At 49.3% G+C, this 22,821-nt stretch overlaps 1 protein-coding gene across 1 annotated transcript in view; it reads left to right on the top strand.

Moving 5' to 3' along the window:
• LOC141987126 (myosin-IIIb-like) overlaps positions 1-21,501 on the top strand; it is a 143,253-nt gene extending 121,752 nt beyond the window's left edge. Inside the window, exons 27-30 of the mRNA XM_074952169.1 lie at positions 15,114-15,279; positions 15,952-16,266; positions 16,685-16,775; positions 20,674-21,501. Coding sequence (XP_074808270.1) covers positions 15,114-15,279; positions 15,952-16,266; positions 16,685-16,744 — 541 coding nt within the window. The 3' untranslated portion in view covers positions 16,745-16,775; positions 20,674-21,501. The remainder of the gene's footprint in view (positions 1-15,113; positions 15,280-15,951; positions 16,267-16,684; positions 16,776-20,673) is intronic.
• Positions 21,502-22,821: the final 1,320 nt, after the last annotated feature.

The raw sequence follows: 22,821 nt of genomic DNA on the forward strand, positions 1-22,821 counted from the left end.
GCTCCGACAGGACCAGGAGTAGAAGGTCCAGGTCCCGCCATGACCACCAGCCCTATCCGGCGCCATGGCCACCGCAGTGGCAATCCTTGACTCAGTGGCCCTTCTGGACACTCTGGGCGTATCATCAGAGCCAGGGACAAATCCAAGGGTCAAGGTCCAGGTCCGCATCAGTGTCTTTGGTGTCCTTCGTCCCTCCACAAGTACTATCGATACTGCTGGCAGCCGTGCCACCAAGACCTCTCCCTACACTTGCAGCACCAGTACCGACTCTTCTGATATCAGCACCACCTGCATCGGCGACCTCAGCACCGTCGGAGTCAGCAACCTTGGCACCGTCGGCATCAGCACCAATGATCCTAGTTCCGGCAGCCCCGGCACTGCAGGCTATGGACCTGGCGGCACAGCAGTACCGGGTGCTCCGTGACCCCCTTGGTGCAGAGGGAAGTGAGCACAGCCCGTTGCCAGGACTTAGAATCATAGAATATCAGGGTTGGAAGGGACCCCAGAAGGTCATCTAGTCCAACCCCCTGCTCGAAGCAGGACCAATTCCCAGTTAAATCATCCCAGCCAGGGCTTTGTCAAGCCTGACCTTAAAAACCTCTAAGGAAGGAGATTCTACCACCTCCCTAGGTAACGCATTCCAGTGTTCCACCACCCTCTTAGTGAAAAAGTTTTTCCTAATATCCAATCTAAACCTCCCCCATTGCAACTTGAGACCATTACTCCTCGTTCTGTCATCTGCTACCATTGAGAACAGTCTAGAGCCATCCTCTTTGGAACCCCCTTTCAGGTAGTTGAAAGCAGCTATCAAATCCCCCCTCATTCTTCTCTTCTGCAGACTAAACAATCCCAGCTCCCTCAGCCTCTCTTCATAAGTCATGTGCTCTAGACCCCTAATCATTTTTGTTGCCCTTCGCTGGACTCTCTCCAATTTATCCACATCCTTCTTGTAGTGTGGGGCCCAAAACTGGACACAGTACTCCAGATGAGGCCTCACCAGTGTCGAATAGAGGGGAACGATCACGTCCCTCGATCTGCTCGCTATGCCCCTACTTATACATCCCAAAATGCCATTGGCCTTCTTGGCAACAAGGGCACACTGCTGACTCATATCCAGCTTCTCGTCCACTGTCACCCCTAGGTCCTTTTCCGCAGAACTGCTGCCTAGCCATTCGGTCCCTAGTCTGTAGCGGTGCATTGGATTCTTCCATCCTAAGTGCAGGACCCTGCACTTATCCTTATTGAACCTCATCAGATTTCTTTTGGCCCAATCCTCCAATTTGTCTAGGTCCTTCTGTATCCTATCCCTCCCCTCCAGCGTATCTACCACTCCTCTTTGGTAGACTTTGCTCTTCATCCTCCGCAGACGAACATGTGGCAGGGACATGGACAGCCCGGCATTGGAGGACAACAGGGTCCTGCAACAGCTTCTGTGAGGGGTGGCTCAGAACCTGTGGATCCAGGTGGAGGAGGTGGTAGAGAACGCTGACCCGATGGTTGACATCCTTGCCCCCTCTGGACCCTCTCGTATTGCCTTGCCATTAATAAAGAGTATTATTGAGACCACAAAGACCTTGTAGCAGACCCCAGCATCTCTGCGTCCTATGGCCAAGAGAAACAAGAGGTGATACTTTGTCCCTTCAAAGGGATACGAGCACCTATATACCTACCCACCCACCCCCAATTCCCTGGTGGTTGATGCAGCGAACCAGCGTGAGCACCAAGGCTACCAGGGCCCCTCCCCTAAAAATAGGGATGCTAAAAGACTAGACCTTTTTGGGAGGAAGGTCCACTCTACTGGGGGGCTGCAGCTCCGCATATCAAACCAGCAGGCCATCATTAGCAGATACCTGCATAACACCTGCGGTGCAATGGCCAGGTTTGCTGAGCTGCTACCGGAGGACTCTCATGTGGAGTTCTCGGCACTGGTGGAGGAAGGAAAACTGATTTCCTGAGCTTCCATACAGGCTGCATTGACCCCGGCAGATGCGGCCTCCCACACACTGGCCACAGGGGTTGCAATGAGGAGGAGTTCCTGGTTGCAGGTCTCTGGTCTCCCCTACGAGGTCCAACAAACCATCCAGGACTTTCCCTTCGAGGGTTCGGCCCTATTTTCTGATAAAACAGAAAAAAGACTCCACAGTCTAAAGGACTCAAGGGCCACGCTCAGGTCCTTGGGCCTGCACACTCCTGACACTCAGCTCAGGCACTTCTGGCCGCAGCCTCCCTCATGATTCTACCAGCCACAGAACTGGCAGGACGCTCCTCAGAGGAGGAATAGGAGTATCAGGAGAAGACCACACCCATCCTCTGGCCAGGGCTCTGGCTAGCCCAAGCCACCTCCTGGCCCCAGACCAACCTTTTGAGGGTGCGGTCGAGGACGGCGCACCAGTGCAAGAACTGGATCTAACTTGACTTGTCCCGATTTTCCCCTTTCTACCATCAATGGTCCCGTATCACTTTGGGCGGGGTACTCTGCACAGTAGAGGGGGGATACTCCATCCAATTCTGTGCCTTCCCACCCTTCCAACCCCCTTCCCCGTCCCTCTTCAGGGACCCCTCTCACAAGCAGATCCTTATTCAGGAGATGCACTCGCTCCTCTCGCTAGGGGCAGTGGAAGAGGTTCCTCAGAAGCAAAGGGCAAGGGTTTCTACTCCCGGTATTTCCTAATACCGAAAGCCAAGGGTGGGCTCAGGCCCATCCTAGACCTGCAAGAGTTCAACAAGTTTGTGAAGAAGCTCAAGTTCTGCATGGTCTGTTTGGCCTCCATTATCCCCTCACTGGATCCAGGAGATTAGTATGCCACCCTCAACTTGAAGGACGTGTACTTTCACTTAGCAATAAGTCTGCCCCACAGAAAATACCTTAGGTTTGTGGTGAACAACCGCTATCAGTTCACAGTCTTCCCTTTTGGCCTGTCAGCGGCTCCTCGAGTGTTCACCAAGTGCATGGCAGTCATGGCGGCGTTCCCATACCTTGACAACTGGCTGATCAAGGGCTGCCCCAGGTCTCAAGTGGAGGCACAGGTCGGCTTCATGAGAATGACGTTCGATGAACTGGGTCTCCTTCTAAATGAAGGGAAATCAACACTGTCCCAAAGATAGAATTTATAGGGGCAGTACTGGACTCGACACAGGCCAGGGCATACATCCCAGAAGCCAGGTTTTGGTCCCTGGCTGACATCATACGGGGTCTCAGTTCCCCACCACCACAGCAAGGAATTGCCTGAAGCTCCAGGACACCTGGCAGCTTGTATCTATGTAGTACAGCATGCCAGACTCAGACTTCAACTACTTCAGTAGTGGCTAGCGTCAGTGTATCGGCCAGTCTGGGACAGTTTGGACAGGATTATAACCCTGCCTCACCTGGTACTCAACTCCCTCCTGTGGTGGCTCGACCCACAGGTAGTAGAGCCAGGGGTCCCCTTCACCATCCCTCTCCTTAGTGACAGATGCATCAGACTTGGGCTGGGGGGCACGTTTGGGAGATCTCAGAACACAAGGCTTCTGGTCTCAGGCGGATCTCGCTCTACACATCAATGTCAGAGAACTGAGAGTGGCGCGCCTGGCATGCCAGACTTTCAGAGCCCACCTAGCAGGGAGATGTGTATCAGTCCTGCCAGACAACACCACGACAATGTTTTATATCAACAAACAGGGGGGTCCACACTCCTCTCTCCTGTGCCAGGAAGCCCTTATGCTGTGGGACTTCTGTGTAGAGCACTCAATACGCCTGCAAGCATCGTACCTCGCTGAAATACAGAATGAGCTGGCGGACCATCTCAGCAGGTTGTTTCATGGCCACTAGTGATCCCTTCACCCAGATATAGTAAAATCAATTTTCCATCGGTGGGGCTTTCCCCAAATAGACCTGTTCGCTATGTGACACAACAGGAAGTGTCATTGATTCTGCTCCTTCCTGTGTCACAGCCCGGGCTCCATCGCAGCCGCATTCTTCCTCCCATGGGGAGGCCGTCTCCTATATGCATTTCCACCTGTCCTTCTCGTTCACAAGGCACTACTCAAGATTTGGGGGGACCGAGCTTTGGTGATATTGATAGCTCCAGCCTGGCCCCGCCAGCACTGGTACACATTACACCTGGAAATGTCCGTGGAAACCCCGGTCACCCTGCCACTCTTCCCGGACCTAATAACGCAGGATCACGGCCGCCTCCAACATCTGAACCTCGAGTTGCTCCACCTCACAGCGTGGAAGCTCCATGGCTGAACGCAGGGGAGCTCTCCTGCTCTGATCAAGACAAACAAGTTCTCCTTGGCAGCAGAAAACCTTCCACAGGAGTTATCTACCTTGCCAAGTGGAAGAGATTTTCCATCTGGTTGGAGCAGCACCTCCCATCCCCGATGCTTGCCTCGGTGCCACTTACACTGGGCTATCTTCTCCATCTTAAGCAGCAGGAGCTGTCCATGTCGCCAATAAGAGTTCACTTGGCCACCATCTCTGCTTTCCACCCAGGCACAGAGGGCTGCTTGGTCTTTGCAAATCCAATGGTCAGCCATTTCCTTAAGGGTCTCAACAGGTTATACCCGCAGGTCTGACAGGCTATCCCGGCTTGGGACCTCAAACTAGTCCTTTCCAGACTTACGGGATCATCATTTGAGCCCTTGGCGACGTGCTGCCATCTCTGTCTCTCATACAACGTGGCATTTCTGGTAGTGATAACCTTAGCTATAAGGGTGTCCGAGCTCAGGGCCCTAACATCAGAGCCCCCTTACACTGTATTCCATAAGGACAAGGTTCAACTCAGGCCTCACCTGGCTTTTCTCCCAAAGGTTGTTTCCCAATTTCACATCAACCTGGACATCTTCCTCCCTGTATTCTACCCTAAGCCAAATTCCAGCACCAGGGAGCAGAGACTTCACTCATTGGATGTTCGAAGAGCTAACTAGCCTGCCATATTGAGAGAACGAAACCATTCTGAAGGTCTATCCAGTTATTCGTGGCCGTGGTGGACAGAATGAAATGTCTTCCTGTCTTCTCCCTCCTTTTTATCATGAAAGTTGAACTTACAAATGTAGAATTATGTACAAAAAATACCCTGCATTCAAAAATAAAACAATGTAAAACTTTAGAGCCTACAAGTGCCATCAGTCCTACTTGTTCAGCCAGTCGCTCAGAAAAACAAGTTTGTTTACATTTGCAGAAGATAATGCTGTCGCTTAATTACAATGTCACCTGAAAGTGAGAACAGGTGTTCACATGGCACTGTTGTAGCTGACCTCGCAAGATATTTACATGCCAGATGCGCTAAAGGTTCATATGTCCCTTGCTGCTTCAACCATCATTCCAGAGGACATGCGTCCATGCTGATGACAGGTTCTGCTCGATAACGATCCAAAGCAGTGTGGACCAATGCATGTTCATTTTCATCATCTGAGTCAGATGCCACCACCAGAAGGTTGATTATCGTTTTTGGTGGTTTGGGTTCTGTAGTTTCTGCATCAGAGTGTTGCTCTTTTAAGATTTGTCAAAGCATGCTCCACACCTCATCCCTTTCAGATTTTGGAAGCCACTTCAGATTCTTAAATCTTGGGTCGAGGACTGTAGCTATCTTTAGAAATTTCACATTTGTTTCTTCTTTGCATTGTGTCAAATTTGCAGTGAAAGTATTCTTAAAATGAACAACCTATGCTGGGTCATCATCTGAGACTGCTATAACATGAAATATATGACAGAATGCGGGTAAAACAGAGCAGTAGACATACAATTCTCCCTCAGGGAGTTCAGTCTCAAATTTAAAGAATGCATTATTTTTTTAATGAGCGTCATCAGCATGGAAGCATGTCCTCTGGAATGATGGCCGAAGCATGAAGGGGTATATGAATCTTCAGCGCATCTGGAACGTAACTGTCTTGCGACGCCAGCTACAACAATGCCATGCAAATGCCTGTTCTCACTTTCAGGTGACATTGTAATTAAGAAGTGGGCAGCATTATCGCCCATAAATGTAAACAAACTTGTTTCTCTTTGCGGTTGGCTGAATGAGAAGTAGGACTGAGTGGACTTGTAGGCTCTAAAGTTTTACACTGTTTTGTTTTTGAGTGCAGTTATGTAACAAAAAGTACTACATTTGAAGTTGCACGTTCATGATAAAGAGATTGCACTACAGTACTTGTATTAGGTGAATTTAAAAATACTTTTATCATTTTTAAGTGCAAATATTTGTAATAAAAATAATATAAAGTGAGCACTGTACACTTTGTATTCTGTGTGGTAATTGAAATCAGTATATTTGAAAATATAGAAAAATATCAAAAATATTTAATAAATTTCAGTTGGTATTCTATTGGTTAACAGTGAGATTAATCACGATTAATTTTTTTGAGTTAATCGTGTGAGTTAACTGCGATTAATTGGCAGCCCTATTTGCTGTCCTTCTAGTTTTGTAATAAAAACATTGTGCAGTGCCAAATCAAATGCCTTACAGCAGCAGTTCTCAAACTGTTGGTCAGGACCCCAAAGTGGGTCGCGACCCCATTTTAATGGGGTCACCAGTGCTGGCTTAGACTTACTGGGGCCCGGTCCAAAACCTGAGCCCCACCGCCCGGGGCCGAAGCCTGAGGGCTTCATCCAGGGATGCCGAGGCTTAGATTACAGGCCCCCTATCTGGGGCTGAAGCCCTTGGGCTTCTGCTTTGTTCCCCCTGCCCAGGGCAGTGGTACTTGGGCTTTGTCCCCCCCGCCCACTCCCCACCCAGGGCAGTGGGGCTTGGTTAAGCTCAGGCTTCGATCCCCCCTCCTGGGGTCATGTAGTAATTTTTGTTGTCAGAAGGGGGTTGCAGTGCAATGAAGTTTGAGGACCCCTGCCTTGCAGAAGTCTAGGTGTATTACCTCAGCACTTCTACTTTTATCAACCAAACTTGTAATCTCATCAAAAAAGATATCAGGTTAGTTTGACAGGATTTATTTTCCATAAACCCATGTCGATTGGCATTAATTATATTAACCACCATTAAATCTTTATTCATTGAGTTCCATATCAGCTGCTCCATTATCTTTCCCGGGATTGATGTCACTCCAAGGATTATCTATCCTAACTAACTCCCTCCTACATTACCATGCACTAGGGCCCAATCATGTGAGGTGCTGAGTGCCTTCAATTCCTCCTGGAGTCACTTTCCAGCACCTTGCAGGATGAAGCCTGGAAGCTGCCCCAAGTCAGAGGCGAATGGCCCTAGAAGCACCTCTGCTCTGAGAAGTGACCCAGAAGAGTGCTTATGTTGTAACAATATTCAAAAAGGAGAGGTAACTATTGGTCAGTTGGCCAGACATCAGTCCCGGGCAAAATAATGGAAAAACTGATTCAGGATTCAATTTATAAAGAATTAAAGGCTGGCAATATTATTAATGCCACTCAGCTTGGTTTTATGAAAAATAGGTCTTGTAAAACAAACCCAATTTCTGTTTTTCATAAGATTACAAGTTTGGTGGATAAAGGTAACTCTGTAGATGTATTTTTCAGAGTAGTGGCCGTGTTAGTTTGTATCCACAAAAAGAAAAGGAATACTTCATAGAATCATAGAATATCAGAGTTGGAAGGGAGGTCATCTAGTCCAACCCCCTGCTCAAAGCAGGACCAATCCCCAACTAAATCATCCCAGCCAGGGCTTTGTCAAGCCTGACCTTAAAAACCTCTAAGGGAGGGGATTCCACCACCTCCCTAGGTAACGCATTCCAGTGTTCCACCACCCTCCTAGTGAAAATTTTTTTCCTAATATCCAACCTAAACCCCCCCCACTCCATCTTGAGACCATTACTCCTCGTTCTGTCATCTGCTACCACTGAGAACAGTCTAGATCCATCCTCTTTGGAACCCCCTTTCAGGTAGTTGAAAGCAGCTATCAAATCCCCCCTCATTCTTCTCTTCCGCAGACTAAACAATCCCAGTTCCCTCAGCCTCTCCTCATAAGTCATGCGTTCCAGACCCCTAATCATTTTTGTTGCCCTCCGCTGGACGCTTTCCAATTTTTCCACATCTTTCTTGTGGTGTGGGGCCCAAAACTGGACACAGTACTCCAGATGAGGCCTCACCAATGTCGAATAGAGGGGAATGATCACGTCCCCCGATCTGCTGGCAATGCCCCAACTTATACATCCCAAAATGCCATTGGCCTTCTTGGCAACAAGGGCACACTGTTGACTCCTATCCAGCTTCTCGTCCACTGTAACCCCTAGGTCCTTTTCTGCAGAACTGCTGCCTAGCCATTCGGTCCCTAGTCTGTAGCGGTGCATGGGATTCTTCCTTCTAAGTGCAGGACTCTGTACTTGTCCTTGTTGAACCTCATCAGATTACTTTTGGCCCAGTCCTCCAATTTGTCTAGGTCACTCTGGACCCTGTCCCTACCCTCCAGTGTATCTACCTCTCCCCCCAAGCTTTTGTCATCTGCGAACTTGCTGAGAGTGCAATTAATCCCATCATCCAGATCATTTATAAAGATGTTGAACAAAACTGGCCCCAGGACCGACCCCTGGGGACTCCACTTGATACCGCCTGCCAACTAGACATGGAACCATTGATCACTACCCGTTGAGCCCGACAATCTAGCCAGCTTTCTATCCACCTTATAGTCCATTCATCCAGCCCATACTTCTTTAACTTGCTGGCAAGAATACTGTGGGAGACAGTGTCAAAAGCTTTGCTAAAGTCAAGGAACAACACGTCCACCGCTTTCCCCTCATCCACAGAGCCAGTTATCTCGTCATAGAAGGCAATTAGATTAGTCAGGCACTACATTAGCCTTTTTCCAGTCATCTGGGACCGCCCCCGATGGCCATGAGTTTTCAAAGATAACGGCCAATGGCTTTGCAATCACATCTGTCAACTCCTTTAGCACTCTCGGATGGAGCGCATCCGGCCCCATGGACTTGTGCTTGTCCAGCTTTTCTAAATAGTCCTGAACCACTTCTTTCTCCACAGAGGGCTGGCCACCTCCTCCCTATGCTGTGCTGCCCAGTGCAGTAGTGTGGGAGCTGACCTTGTTCGTGAAGACAGAGGCAAAAAAAACGTTGAGTACATTAGCTTTTTCCACATCCCCTGTCACTAGGTTGCCTCCCTCTTTCAGTAAGTGGCCCACACTTTCCTTGGCTTTCTTCTTGTTGCCAGCATACCTGAAGAAACCCTTCTTGTTACTCTTAACATCTCTCGTTAGCTGCAACTCCAGGTGTGAGTTAGCCTTCCTGATTTCATTCCTACATGCCCGAGCAATATTTTTATACTCATCCCTGGTCATTTGTCCAATCTTCCACTTCTTGTAAGCCTCTTTTTTGTGCTTAAGATCAGCAAGGATTTCACTGTTAAGCCAAGCTGGTCGCCTGCCATATTTCTATTCTTTCTACACATCGGGATGCTTTGTCCCTGTAACCTCAATAAGGATTCTTTAAAATACAGCCAGCTCTCCTGGACTCCTTTCCCCCTCATGTTATTCTCCCAGGGGATCCTGACCATCAGTTCCCGGAGGGAGTCAGTCTGCTTTTCTGAAGTCCAGGGTCCGTATTCTGCTGCTTTCCTTTCTTCCTTGTGTCGGGATCCTGAACTCAACCATCTCATGGTCACTGCCTTCCAGGTTCCCATCCATTTTTGCTTCCCCTACTAATTCTTCCCGGTTTGTGAGCAGCAGGTCAAGAAGAGCTCTGCCCCTAGCTGGTTCCTCCAGCACTTGCACCAGGAAATTGTCCCCTACACTTTCCAAAAACTTCCTGGATTGTCTGTGCACCACTGTATTGCTCTCCCAGCAGATATCAGGATGATTGAAGTCGCCCATGAGAACCAGGGCGTGCGATCTAGTAGCTTCTGCGAGTTGCTGGAAGAAAGCCTCGTCCACCTCATCCCCCTGGTCCGGTTGTCTATACCAGACTCCCACCATGACATCACCCTTGTTCCTCATGCTTTTAAACTTAATCCAGAGGCTGTCAGGTTTTTCTGCAGTTTCATACTTGAGCTCTGAGCAGTCATACTGCTCCATTACATACAGTGCAACTCCCCCACCTTTTCTGGCCTCCCTGTCCTTCCTGAGCAGTTTATACCCATCCATGACAGTACTCCAGTCATGCGAGTTATCCCACCAAGTCTCTGTTATTCCAATCACGTCATAATTCCTTGACATCACCAGGACCTCCAGTTCTCCCTGCTTGTTTCCAAGGCTTTGTGCATTTGTATATAGGCACTTGAGATAACCCGCTGATCGCCCCTCATTCTCAGTATGAGGCAGGAGCCCTCTCCTTTCACACGCTCCTGCTCGTGCTTCCTCCCGGTATCCCGCTTCCCCACCTACCTCAGGGCTTTGGTCTCCTTCCCCCCAGTGAACCTAGTTTAAAGCCCTCCTCACTAGGTTAGCCAGCCTGCTCGCGAAGATGCTCTTCCCTCTCTTCGTTAGGTGGAGCCCGTCTCTGCCTAGTACTCCTCCTTCTTGGAACACCATCCCATGGTCGAAGAACCCAAAGCCTTCTCTCCGACACCACCTGCGTAGCCATTCATTGACTTCCACGATTCGATGATCCCTACTCCGGCCTTTTCCTTCCACGGGGAGGATGGACGAGAACACCACTTGTGCCTCATACTCCTTTATCCTCCTTCCCAGAGCCACGTAGTCTGCTGTGATCCGCTCAAGGTCATTCTTAGCAGTATCATTGGTGCCCACGTGGAAAAGCAGGAAGGGGTAGCGGTCTGAGGGCTTGATGAGCCTCGGCAGACTCTCCGTCCCATCGCGAATCTTAGCCCCTGGCAAGCAGCAGACTTCTCTGTTTTCCCGGTCAGGGCGGCAGATAGATGACTCAGTCCCCCTGAGGAGAGAGTCCCCGACCACCACCACCCGCCTCCTTCTCTTGGGAGTGGTGGTCGTGGAACCCCCAACGTTAGGACAGTGCATCTCATGCCTTTCAACTGGCGGAGTCTCCTTCTGTTCCCTTCCCCCAGATGTATCATCTGGGCCAATCCCCGCAATGGTACCTGTGGAGAGAACATGAAAACGGTTACTTACCTGTATCTGCAGGTAGAAGCAGGAAGGGGTAGCGATCCGAGGGCTTGATGAGTCTCGGCAGTCTCTCCGTCACATCGTGAATCCTAGCTCCTGGCAAGCAGCAGACTTCTCAGTTTTCCCAGTCGGCGCGGCAGATAGATGACTCAGTCCCCCTGAGGAGAGAGTCCCCAACCACCACCACCCGCCTTCTTCTCTTGGGAGCGGTGGTCCTGGAACCCCCATCCCTAGGACAGTGCATCTCATGCTTTCCAATTGGCGGCGTCTCCTTCTGTTCCCTTCCCTCAGACGTATCATCTAGTCCACTCTCCGCATTAGTACCTGTGGAGAGAACATGAAAACGGTTGCTTACCTGTATCTGCATTGCTGGTACATGGACGCTCCCCTTTCTTCTTCTGGAGGTCACATGCTGCCAAATTTCTTCACCGGCCTTCTGTCCCTGCTGTGCAGCCTGCTCTGAATCTTCAGAACATTGTGTCCGTAGAAGCATATCCTGACATCTGTCCAGGAAATCTTCAGTTTCCCTTATGCAACGCAGAGTCGATACTTGTTTCTCCAGACCTTGAACCTTCTCTTCCAATATGGAGACCAGCTTGCACTTTGTACAGACAAAGTCGCTTCTGTCCTGTGGAAGAAAGACAAACATGGCACATCCAGTGCAGGTCACAACAGCTGAATGCTTCCCATCCATATTACCTTCCTTCTACAGGCTTCCTCAGGAGTTGTAGTAACTACTCAGAGAAGCTGGCAGGATGTAAACCTCAGTGGGCCCTCCCCAGGCGAACTCCCAGGCAAACTCCCTCTGTTAGCCTCTCTGCTGTTCGCACTCAGCTGGTTCACCGCTGACTGGCTTTTTATAGCAGTCAGGCCCACTCAAGGCTCACCTGGAACAAAGCACTCCCAATTCACACTTTTCAAACAATCAATCAAGCACACGGTCAAACTTCATCACGGTCCGATGAATGCATCCAATGAAGTGAGCTGTAGCTCACGAAAGCTTGTGCTCAAATAAATTTGTTAGTCTCTAAGGTTCCACAAGTCCTCCTTTTCTTTCTGTAGATGTAATATACTTAGACTTTTGTAAGGGTTTAACTTTGTACAGCATGATTATACCATACAATATCAATAGAGCACACACAAAATGAATTAAGAACGGCTAACTGACAGGTCTCAAAAAGTAGTTGTCAGTGCAAAATCATCCTCATATGGAGGGCGGGGGAAGTTTCTAATGGGGTTCCACAGAGATCAATTTCAGGCCTGACACTGTTCAATATTTTTATTCATGATCTCAGTGTAAATATTAACCCATGACTGATAGAACTGTGGATGACACACACATTGGCAGAGTGATAAATGGTAGCGACAGCACAGTCTTGCAGAGTGACTTGGATCAGTTGGTAAGCTTGGCCCATTCAAACAAAATGTGTTCTAATGCAGCCAAATCCAAGGACCATACCTACAGATTGTACTCTGGAAAGCACTGACACTGAAGGATCTAGGGATCATAGTGAACAAGCAACGTGAGCTCCCAGTATGATGCTGTGGCCCAAAGGGCTAATGCCATTCTTGGGTGTATAAATAGGGGAGTAGGAGTTGGGAGGAGATTTTACCTCTGTAGACAGCATTGCTGGGACTGATACTGGATACTGTGTCCAGTTCTGATGTACTGACTTCAAAAAGGAAGTTGACAAATTGGAAGGGGCACTGAAAAGAGCTACAAGAATGATTCAAGGTCTGGAAAACCTGCCCTCACTGAGAGACTAACGCAGCACAATCTATTTAGCGTAACCAAGAGAAGGCTATGAGGTGACTTGATCACAGTCTACAATTACCTAAATGGAGAAGAGATCCTGATAATAGAGGGTGTCAAGCCGTCTAGAATAGCTCAGGAGTGTAAGTGCCAATGTTACCAACCAAGTAACAAGTTTGAACTCCTAAAGCACTAAACAGCCGTAACATGGAGTTACAGACAGTCCCCTTGGGCACTCCAGTCTCTTGCCACCCAGCAAGCTGGACTTAATGATAGATGGTCCCTTACACCAAAACTCTCAACAATATTCAAGTTGCTCGCAGTCCCAAAGGACCAGTCACTTACGCCAGGTCAATTGTATCTCAGATCTGTTACCAAAGACAACACTTGTAGCCAAGTTTGTCATTAACTAAAGATTCATTAACTAGGAAAAAGAAATGAGAATTATTTACAAGGTTAAAGCAGGTAAACATACACATACAAATGAGTGACAGTGCTACATTTCAAAAAGTAATAGAGACACCTGTAATACACAAGCTCTATATGTCCATTATGGCTAACCCAAGTGAAGCAGCCGGCAGATCCCTTGCTTACGCTTACAAATATTGCTCTCTCCAAATGCCAAGCAGCACAGTGATGCAGTTCCTTCTTCACAGGCATTTTTATTCCTTCCCCCAGCGTTCAAGCTAATGGGATGAGATGATGCAGGTCCCCTCTTCGTGGGTGTGGGGGGGCGGGGGGGCAGAGCAACCAACAGAGTCTTTGTCCTTTGATGTTTTACAATGGCTCATTTGGTTTCAGTGGGCCTTCTTGTGTGTAGGACCAACAGTTTACACTAATTAATGCTGCTTTTCTGTTTGGTGAGTCACATAATTACAGAGGTTTACAATGCAAACACTCAGTATAGCTTCATACCATGGGCTAAAGATGTTATAAGTGAGATCAATACATGCAGCATCCTACAAGTATTTCATCAAGTCTAAGCACTAAACATATTTTTAGCAACTTAACATCTGTTTTAACAATGCTAACACACAGGTGAGCCAGACCGGTTTCCAGCTATGCTTTTGTCAGAGTTCAGTGAGGCCTAGGGGCCTTGGCATGAGCTGGCATCAGGTCTGCCAGCGGCACAGTGGGTTTTTCTATCTAGCAGACAAAGGGATAACATGATCCAATGCCTGGAAGCTAGATTCAGACTGGAAATAAGGTGCAGTTGTTTACCAGTGAAGATGATTAACTATTGTAACAACTTACCTAAGGATGTGGCAGATCCTCCATCAGTTGGAGTCTTTAAATTAAGAGGTTTCAGAGTAACAGCCGTGTTAGTCTGTATTCGCAAAAAGAAAAGGAGTACTTGTGGCACCTTAGAGACAGCTTATGCTCAAATAAATTGGTTAGTCTCTAAGGTGCCACAAGTACTCCTTTTCTTTTTTTAAATTAAGACTCTCTCTCTCTTTTTAAAAGATTGTGCTGTCGCTCACCCAGAAGCTCTTTGCTGGATAGATGAATCACTGGGTGAGGCTCTTGGGCCTGTGTTATACAAGAGGTCAGACTAGATGATTATCACATAGTCCCATCTGCTCCCTTTGTTCCTGTTCTCATGCAGCGAAGCATCTTTGGTGGAAATCCCATGCCCAGGCTGACTTCATCAATTACAAATTCATTCTTTCCTCTTTCAGTTCTGCCATCTTCCTAGCTAAACAATTCTACATTTCCAATTTAATTGAGTCCCATGCCCAAAATTCCAGCCATCTTTCCACCACTTTTAACTCATTCCTCAAACCCTCCCGTACTTGTGCCTCTGCTTCTCTCTCTGTTCAGGTTCTTGCCAATTTCTTCCAAAAGAAAACTGACCGAATACCACATGACTTTCTCTCTTACCTTGGCTTTCCTTTCTACACCTCTTTCTTCTTCCAAGTCTCAGATTTCCCTAGCTTACAGGTATGGTCTGAGACCTGTCAGTTAGCCAGTTTTTAATACATTTTGTGTGCCCTGTTGATTTTGTACCATTCTGTTTTTTTAAACAAAATGTTGTGTTACCATATCTCATGCTGGAAGTGCTACAAGGTTTCAGAGCTGTGGACTGTGAGTTGGGAGACCCGTATTCTGTTCCTGGCTCTGTCACCTCCCTGGTGTGACCTTGGGGAAGTCACTTCCCTTCTCTGTGCCACTGTTTCCCCTCCCAGCACTGGTTTATTTAGTATAAATCCAGGGCAGGGACCATCTCTCTCTAGTGTCTAAGCAGCACCCAGAGCTGTAGGGCCTTGATCTCAGCTGGGGCTTCTAGGCACATCTCTAATGCAGATGCTGCTGCTAAGAAAGGTCTGGAGAGGCTCTGGGGCCCAGAGCAGTGAGCCTGTCTGGTTCTGTAGGGGGGAGAGCCGCTGCAGGCATTACATGATTGAGATGCAGCCCAATGCACGCTATGTGATCCTGGGGGAGGACCGAGCTCACACCTCGCTCACCGCGCTGGTCCAATACCATCGAACTGTGGGAATCCAGCCCTTCATGGAGACGTTGACTGTGCCCTGTGAGCAGGTGGGTGTTGGGGACTCCAGTTGTGCCTTATGGGCAAAGGGTGGGTGGGGGTGCTCAGACTATTCCCTCTGAGCTAATGGAATTGTCCCGACGGTTGTATTGCTTTGTGTTCCCATAGGAAATGTCCAGTACTTTACCAACTGGTCAGGCAGCCCAGACCCCTCCTACCTTTATTCACTCGGAAGCTCTAGCAGATAGGCCAGTGGTTCTTGATCCACGGCCCAGTCAGCATACAGCTGCGGCCCATGTGACATCCTCAAGGCCATATGAGTAGTAGATATATTGTGTGGCTGCGGCCCACACAATACACAGAAAGCTGCATATGCAGCCCACAATGGTAAATAGGTTGAGAACCAGCAACACAGGTTACTATTTTGATGGGGGAGAGGAATGCTCCCATTGCATCCCTGGCCATCCCAGGGCAGCTCTACGAGCCAGGCATTATGTCCCTGCCCCCCAGTTACCATCCTGGGGAGTGCCTCTCACAGCTGCATTGCATCCCAAGCCCCTCATTGATGTTCTGCAGGCAGGGACACTCCCATAGCTGGGCACTCCTGGAGGTGTCCTGGGGACTCCTGCATCTGGGCATTTTACTTCTGGCTGCTGACTTGGAGACTCCTGCAGCTAGCTGTGGATCTCTGTCTCTTCTGAATTCTGCCCTTTTTCCTTCAGAGAGGTGATGGGGACTCTGATTATGAGGAGCTGAAATTCCACACCCTGGCCCCATGGCCAGCAGATGGGGAGAAACAGCCTCAAAGGGAACAGGCTGGTCTTAATGGGGCACCTGTTGTCAGCCACATCCAGCATGCAGGAACAACTGCTGTTCTCAAGCACATGCTGTTCAGGAAATCAAAGAAATGCCAAGAGCAGCAGCTGAGCCCAGACGAGGAGGGGGCGGAGCCAAGCCCATGTGAGGCTGGGGTGGCCAGACGGGCCATTCCTCGCCTCTACCCCTCCATACGGTTGGCAATGTGGGAAATCCAGCAGGTAAGAAGGCTGGCGGGTTCTGTCCATCCACCCTGTATCTGTTGGCCACCGAAGCAAACCCTGTCTGTCCAGGGTGTCTGTAGGTGAGTTAGAAGCTCTTTGCCTGGGGACCAAGTGGGGAAGAGGGCTCCTTACAAGTAGAAGGCAGTGTTCTCCTCCCTGTTGCAGGTTTTCCAGGCTTCTCATTTTCCGTGCCCTGTGGTTATGTGGTCTCTGGATCAAGGATGTATTCACTGGGAACTACAAGGTTTCAGGCTTCCTCACTCCTGGAGAGCAGATGGTGTGAGCGCCTCTGGGCATGAACAGCACAGGGCCCTGCAGGGCTTTGGTGGGGAGGTCCCCAGTGTGGGATGGCAGAGGGGGTTGTGTGTGTGTGTGATGAGGGGGGCTGACATTGTGCCTCTGCTTTGCCCTGCAGTTTTCTTCCCACCCCTCGACTGGCTCCTATGCTGAGCTGCAACTGAAGCCCCAGCACTGAAGGCAGCGGGGCCCACAGCAAGAGTGACATGGTAAGAGCGGGGCCCCTGCAGCAGGACAGGTGGTAGATGCAGCTTCCCTAGGGAAGTCAGAGGAACAGAGGAGCCATTTCATCTTATTGCACCTGTGGCTGCTTGGAGAGTCTCCCTGGGCCAGCACCTGTACAGATTTTGGAGTGGAGGGTAAAATGGGAGAGCAGCTGCCAGCAGAAGCTAGGGGGGCTTCTGGGGGCCTGCACCACAGGGAGATCAGGGAAGGGGGGGAAAGCTGCATTTTCAGCTTAGGCTTTTGTTATTTCAGTGGCACTGGGGTGAGCAGAGTGCTTCAAAGGCAATAACTATGTCCTGCCCTGGGGAGCTCCGTCTGTTAAAGGCCACAACATATGACAACAGCTGGGCATGGGGAGCAGGAGAGAATGGGGTTACGGCAAGTTAATCTGTGCTCTGCTTTATTCAGCTGCTTATACAGCTTGTGGGTCTGAGGGGGGACCCAGGAGCAGGTAGTGCCCGTGGGGAGACACTGAGCAGGTAGCACTGGGGGTGCAGCTGGGGTAGTGAGGAGAGAGAAAAGCAGGGGGCAGAGCTGTGCAGGTGAGGTGGAAGAGCTGGGACTTGATGTAGGAGGAAAGAGCAGCCAATGATGGGGTTTGAGCAAGGCTGACATAGTCTAAGCAGCAGGAGAGGGAGGGTATTGTAGCTGAAGTATGTGGGATGGATGAGAGAGGGCACTGGGGAGGCGGTGACCTCTGATACAGGCTGGCCAGACAGGAAGGCTGTTCCAGGGGTCAAGAGCTGCAGCAGAGTGGCAGGATTGGAGGGAGGCATAGAGGGAAAAATCAGTGCTGGAGAAAAGGCAGGGTTCTGGAGGCAAAGCCTTTGAACAAGGACAGTGAGTGGCCACTGGCTCCTATAACGAATGCAAGTGTGTGGAGCTGAAATCCAGGGTTACTGAGACTTCTGGGAGCTGGAGACTCAGAGGATAAAGACTGAATTAGCAGCAGCTCAGGCCAGTGTTCGCTGCCTCCACGGGGCACAGCTGGTTCTTGATGGGTGGTGGGGACAGGCTTCTCTGCTTGAGTGTCAGCCTATGATGGTAGCTGCAGTGCTGGGGGATTCATAGATCATAAGGACAGAAGGGACTGTTAGATCATCTAGGCTGGCCTCCTGTACAGAAGAGGTCAGAGAATTTTAAGCAGCTACTCCTGTATTGGGCCCAATAACTTTGTTTGACTAATGCATATCTAATGGATGTACAGGCAGTGGGTGAGAGCCATGTCCCACCTGGCTGGTGAGAACCAGTGGAGAGGTGTTGATGTCACTGTTGTGAATCATTGACAGTCATCTCCTAAGAGAAGGCAAGGAGCTGGCTTCTCTCAGCAAGTTAGACCCTGCTGTAGAAACCATCCCTTAGAATAGACAGTCTGCCCAACCATGTCCCAAATCTCCCCTGTTGGGGCAAGATTGTTGAGGAGGTTGTGGTAAAGCATCTCCAGTAATATCTGGATTGTTCAGGTCTCTGACTCCCATCAGGTCAGCGTCGAACTGGTGATGGATGAGCGTCAGGTGTCCGAGCTGATTTTATCTGCTGCCTGTGACACCACTGGCCACAAGGCTTTGCTGATCTGTCTGAAGCTCCTAGCAAGAGTTGTCAGGGTGTTCAAGTGGCTCTGCTCCCTTCTTTTGAGAGATTGTGGTGATTAGTGTTGGGCAGGGGTCCTATCTTGTCACCCTGTGACATACCAGAGTACAATCCAGACCAGTGAATAGCTGTGTCACCTCTGCCCTGTAACCTGGGGTGCCCCTTACAGTACTTTGCTGCTGTAACCTCCAGCATGGACTGCTCACAGCCTCCAGCATGTAAATCACTCTCAGCCACATCTGTGTGCTCCAGCCAGCCAGACATACCTTGGCTCTTACCAGCCTTAAAGTCACCGCAGGGTGATTCCAACACATTCCCAGCCCCAGATTTCCCCCCAGACACACACGTTCTGTCTTGCCCAGCCCTGTCCTGGACAGTACGAATATATTCAGTCTGTTATTCCTTTAAGGGAATAACATGCACACAACTTGCTATCCCAAATGGGGTTACCCAGACACTTCAACTTGAACACACTAGCTTAGATAAAACAATAGAACAAGTTTATTTACTACAAAGAGAGATTTTAAGTGAGTGCAAGTAATAAGGCATAAAAATCAGAAGTGGTTGCAAGAAAAATAAATATATAATGCTTACTGTCGCCTAACTTAACAGTGCCTACGTTAGATTCCCAGCAAAGTTCTCTCACCACGTGCTTTCAATAGTCTTCCTAACCAAACTCTGCCGGTCTGGACCCCTCCCCCAGTCCAATGGCTGCGTCCTTTGCCTCTTCAGGTACAGTGAATGTGATGGACAGGGAGAGAGAAGGTTGCCTTGGGGTGTTTGTCCCTCCTTTTTATGGTTCCAGTCCCCCTCTTGAAAAACATTTCCAGCTGAGAACCAGGAGCCAAAGAGTCTACGTGGAAGGATGTTCCTTGCTGTTTTTTTCACCTGTTTGAACTTCCTTTGTCTTCCCTTCCTGCTTGATGACTCTGCTTACAGTTTAAATGCATATTAAGCAAAGCCAACTTCTGTTTAGGCAGGGCTGTGAGGTTTGGAACATGTGTTAATAACACCATACAGGGGAATCTTATAACTTCATAGACAGTGTTTCCACACATATTTTACCAGGACAATACTGGCCAGCAAATTATGAGTTTTCAAATAATACTTTATGAAGCATACGTTTGACAGATGATATTACAATAGTGTTTAGGATGTGAATACAGGGGTATATTCGGTCCGACACCGCTATTGTTCAATATGTGTATGGGATCATCAGGGAGAGGTGAGCAAGTGCATGTTGCAGCGACCTCAGGCTGAGGACTCCTAGCTCTGTATTTCCATCTCTCCCAGCCTCCGATGTAGGGGAGTGATTTACTCAGTGTCTCCAGGAGACTAGGTTGTCGACCAGGGCAGCTGTCTGCAACTCAGCACAGGAGAGACTGAGATTACAAGGAAGGCAGCCAGAAGGAGTGGTAGAGAGTATGTTGGCTCCCAGATGAACAGGATCCCTCCATCACTGCCCAGGCTTGTAACCTGGGGTCTTTTTGGATCCCCAGTTGCTCTAGATTTTTATGGGTTTCAGAGTAACAGCCGTGTTAGTCTGTATTCGCAAAAAGAAAAGGAGTACTTGTGGCACCTTAGAGACTAACCAATTTATTTGAGCATGAGCTTTTTTAGTTGGCGGCAGCAGTTGAGCACTTGCCAAAGAGATTGCATCTGATTCCTTTGGGATACAGAGATCTCTCCAGGTATTTGTGATGTCAAGGTTGGATCATTGCAGTGGGCTCTACATGGGGCTGCACCTTCAGTCCTCCAGGAACTGCAGCTACTTAAACAGTGTTCCCTACAGAGCACATTTCTGCCTATGTTGCAGGTTTTTCATGGTTTAGGTCTCAAGAGGCACCTCTCTCCCCATGGACACTGCAGCAGCTGAGACCATGCACAATTCTGAAGCTAAACAGGAGGAGGTGGGGAGGAGCTCCTGGACTTTGGAACATTCTCCCTGTCCCCAAATCTTGAGTCTGGATTTGGTGATGTTCAGTCCATGGTATAAGACCCACCCACTCTTCTTGGCTTTTCTGTGTGTGTATTGGGCGGTGGAGATCTGTTGGCAACTGAGAGGCTCTTCAGGAGTTCTTGTGAAGATTTCAGTTCTGTTGTTTATTGCTGTGCTTTGTGTCTTGCACCTGCAGTCAGATGTACTTGAAACAAAACTACCATGCAATCCGCATTCTGGGTACTTCACAGACCTTTGCTAGCTCACAGTGTGAGAATCGCAGAGCCCTCCCTGCCTTCCCCACCTTCCCTTTACATTCTCCCCTGAGACTTGTTTCCCTGCCTCTCTTACAGACAAACCTGGCTCAGGCCCTGCCCTCCTCTGGTGCTGCAGGGCCCTGCATCACCTGGGAGAAGCATCTGGGGAGAAGGCAGCCTCTTCCACATGCACAGGGCATGGACAAGACACTGGGAGAGAAGAACTTTCTGCAGCTTTTTGTCATGCTCTGCCACTGGGGAGCTGCTGTACAGGCCAGTCTCTGATTCTGGCAGGAGGAGGTGATGGCATGACCAAGAGCTGGGGTCCTTGTGCAAATCTGTATGGAAATCTTGGTGGTGATTTTTCTGATACAGCTGGAGAATGAATGCCCTGTGCTTCGTGTGTTTAGCTATTTGGCTGTGTATGTCTTCTCCCTGTGTGCTGTCCTAGCTCTGCGCAGACAGCTGGCACAGCAGACCTTGAGCAAACCACCCAATGACCACAAGATCCGTTAGGGTGCGAAGACACCTGGCCATGTTTATTGTCAACAAAGCATGGTAATAGCACCTGGCAGACTCTACGAGATACTAAGATGTGTATGCCTGTGATAAGGGACGCAGTTCAGTGAATGGCGGGACTTTCCATTCCCCCCTCAGCTGGTCAAAGATACTCCCTCTGAGATACATCTTTATACCCCGATACAAACAAGTTAGTACTGCCTCTGACATGGTTACTGCCCCCTGATGTGGCTAGTTATCACCCATCACCTTGTACATGTTGGTCCAATCAAAACATCTCTATTACGTACTGACAGGTTTCAGAGTAACAGCCGTGTTAGTCTGTATTCGCAAAAAGAAAAGGAGTACTTGTGGCACCTTAGAGACTAACCAATTTATTTGAGCATAAGCTTTCGTGACCTACAAGCTTGTAGCTCACGAAAGCTTATGCTCAAATAAATCTGTTAGTCTCTAAGGTGCCACAAATCCTCCTTTACCTATTACATACTGTCATCCTGACCTTATCTTTTTAGGAGGGGTTAGTTTGTTCCTGTTATCCTTGAGGAACGTTTTTGTACCATCCTTGATTATCAGGATGTTCTGGTACCACTTAATATCAGGATGTGTTTGTGTAAGTACTCTGTGCTTAGCACTTCTTAGGAATGTGTATTTCTGCAATATCAGCCCTGTTTTGCCACATTCTATGAGCAGGTCCTCCCTCATACCAGGCCTCTAATACAAGTGCGTATGTCTCGGGCTCTCTTCCTGCTACATTTTGGTTAACAAATCTGATCACTCAGGCTGTCTCACAGTATTCCTTTAGCTCACAATTAGAGTGCTGATTTTCAATCTCCCATTTTGAGTTTTATCTGTGCTTTGGCAAGGTCACTGTGGGGGTTTGGACCCGCTGTTCTGGCAGGCCATGGATGTCTGGCGCTGGGGATAGGGAATTAAATTGATTTGTTCCTTTTGCCTTTCTAGCATCAAAACCAGAACTGAGACCCTCACAGAAACAGGAAGGGGCTGCTGCCTCCCCTAAGCCAAAGCCCTCACTTGGGCTACTCCCCCATCTCTGTGCTGGGTTCTAGCCCAAAACAGAGAAAATGAGGGACCTGTTCCTGTCCCCCATGCCTTGGTCTCCATGGAGCAGTAACACTAAGTCTCCAGGCTGCACAATGGTGTCCCCTGACTCATGGCTAGTGAGGAGCTAGTGCTGCACTGTTTACATTTTCTGTCATTTAACACATTGAATGTAATGAGACTTTTTGGAACAGCTTCTCTGATGTTAGGTGGAGGCCATGACCATAGGCGCCAACTCTGTGGGTGCTCCAAGGCTGCAGCACCCATGGGGAAAAATCAGTGGATGCTCTGCACCCACCGGCAGCCAAGATCCCCGCCCCGCCCCACCTCCTCCTCCACCTCCTCCCCTGAGCACGCCGCGTCCCCGCTCCTCCGCCTACCTCCTAGTGCTTGCCGCCGCCAAACAGCTGTAGCAAGCTCCGGGAGGGAGGGGGGAGGAGTGGGAACATGGCACGCTCAGGAGAGGAGGCAGGGCCAGGGCAGGGATTTGGGGAAGGGGTTGGAATGGGGGCAGGGCAGGGGTGGAGTTGGGGTGGGGCCGGGGGCAGAGGAGGGGTCGAGCACCCACCGGTGCCAGTAGAAGTCAGCGCCTATGACCATGACATCTGTGTTCCTATGGTCTTCAGCCATTTCTCTGAGTCCTGGGTGTGGGCAAAGTGCTGTCCA

This window comes from Natator depressus, chromosome 5 (assembly GCF_965152275.1).
Source record: "Natator depressus isolate rNatDep1 chromosome 5, rNatDep2.hap1, whole genome shotgun sequence".
NCBI classification, from domain to species: domain Eukaryota; kingdom Metazoa; phylum Chordata; order Testudines; family Cheloniidae; genus Natator; species Natator depressus.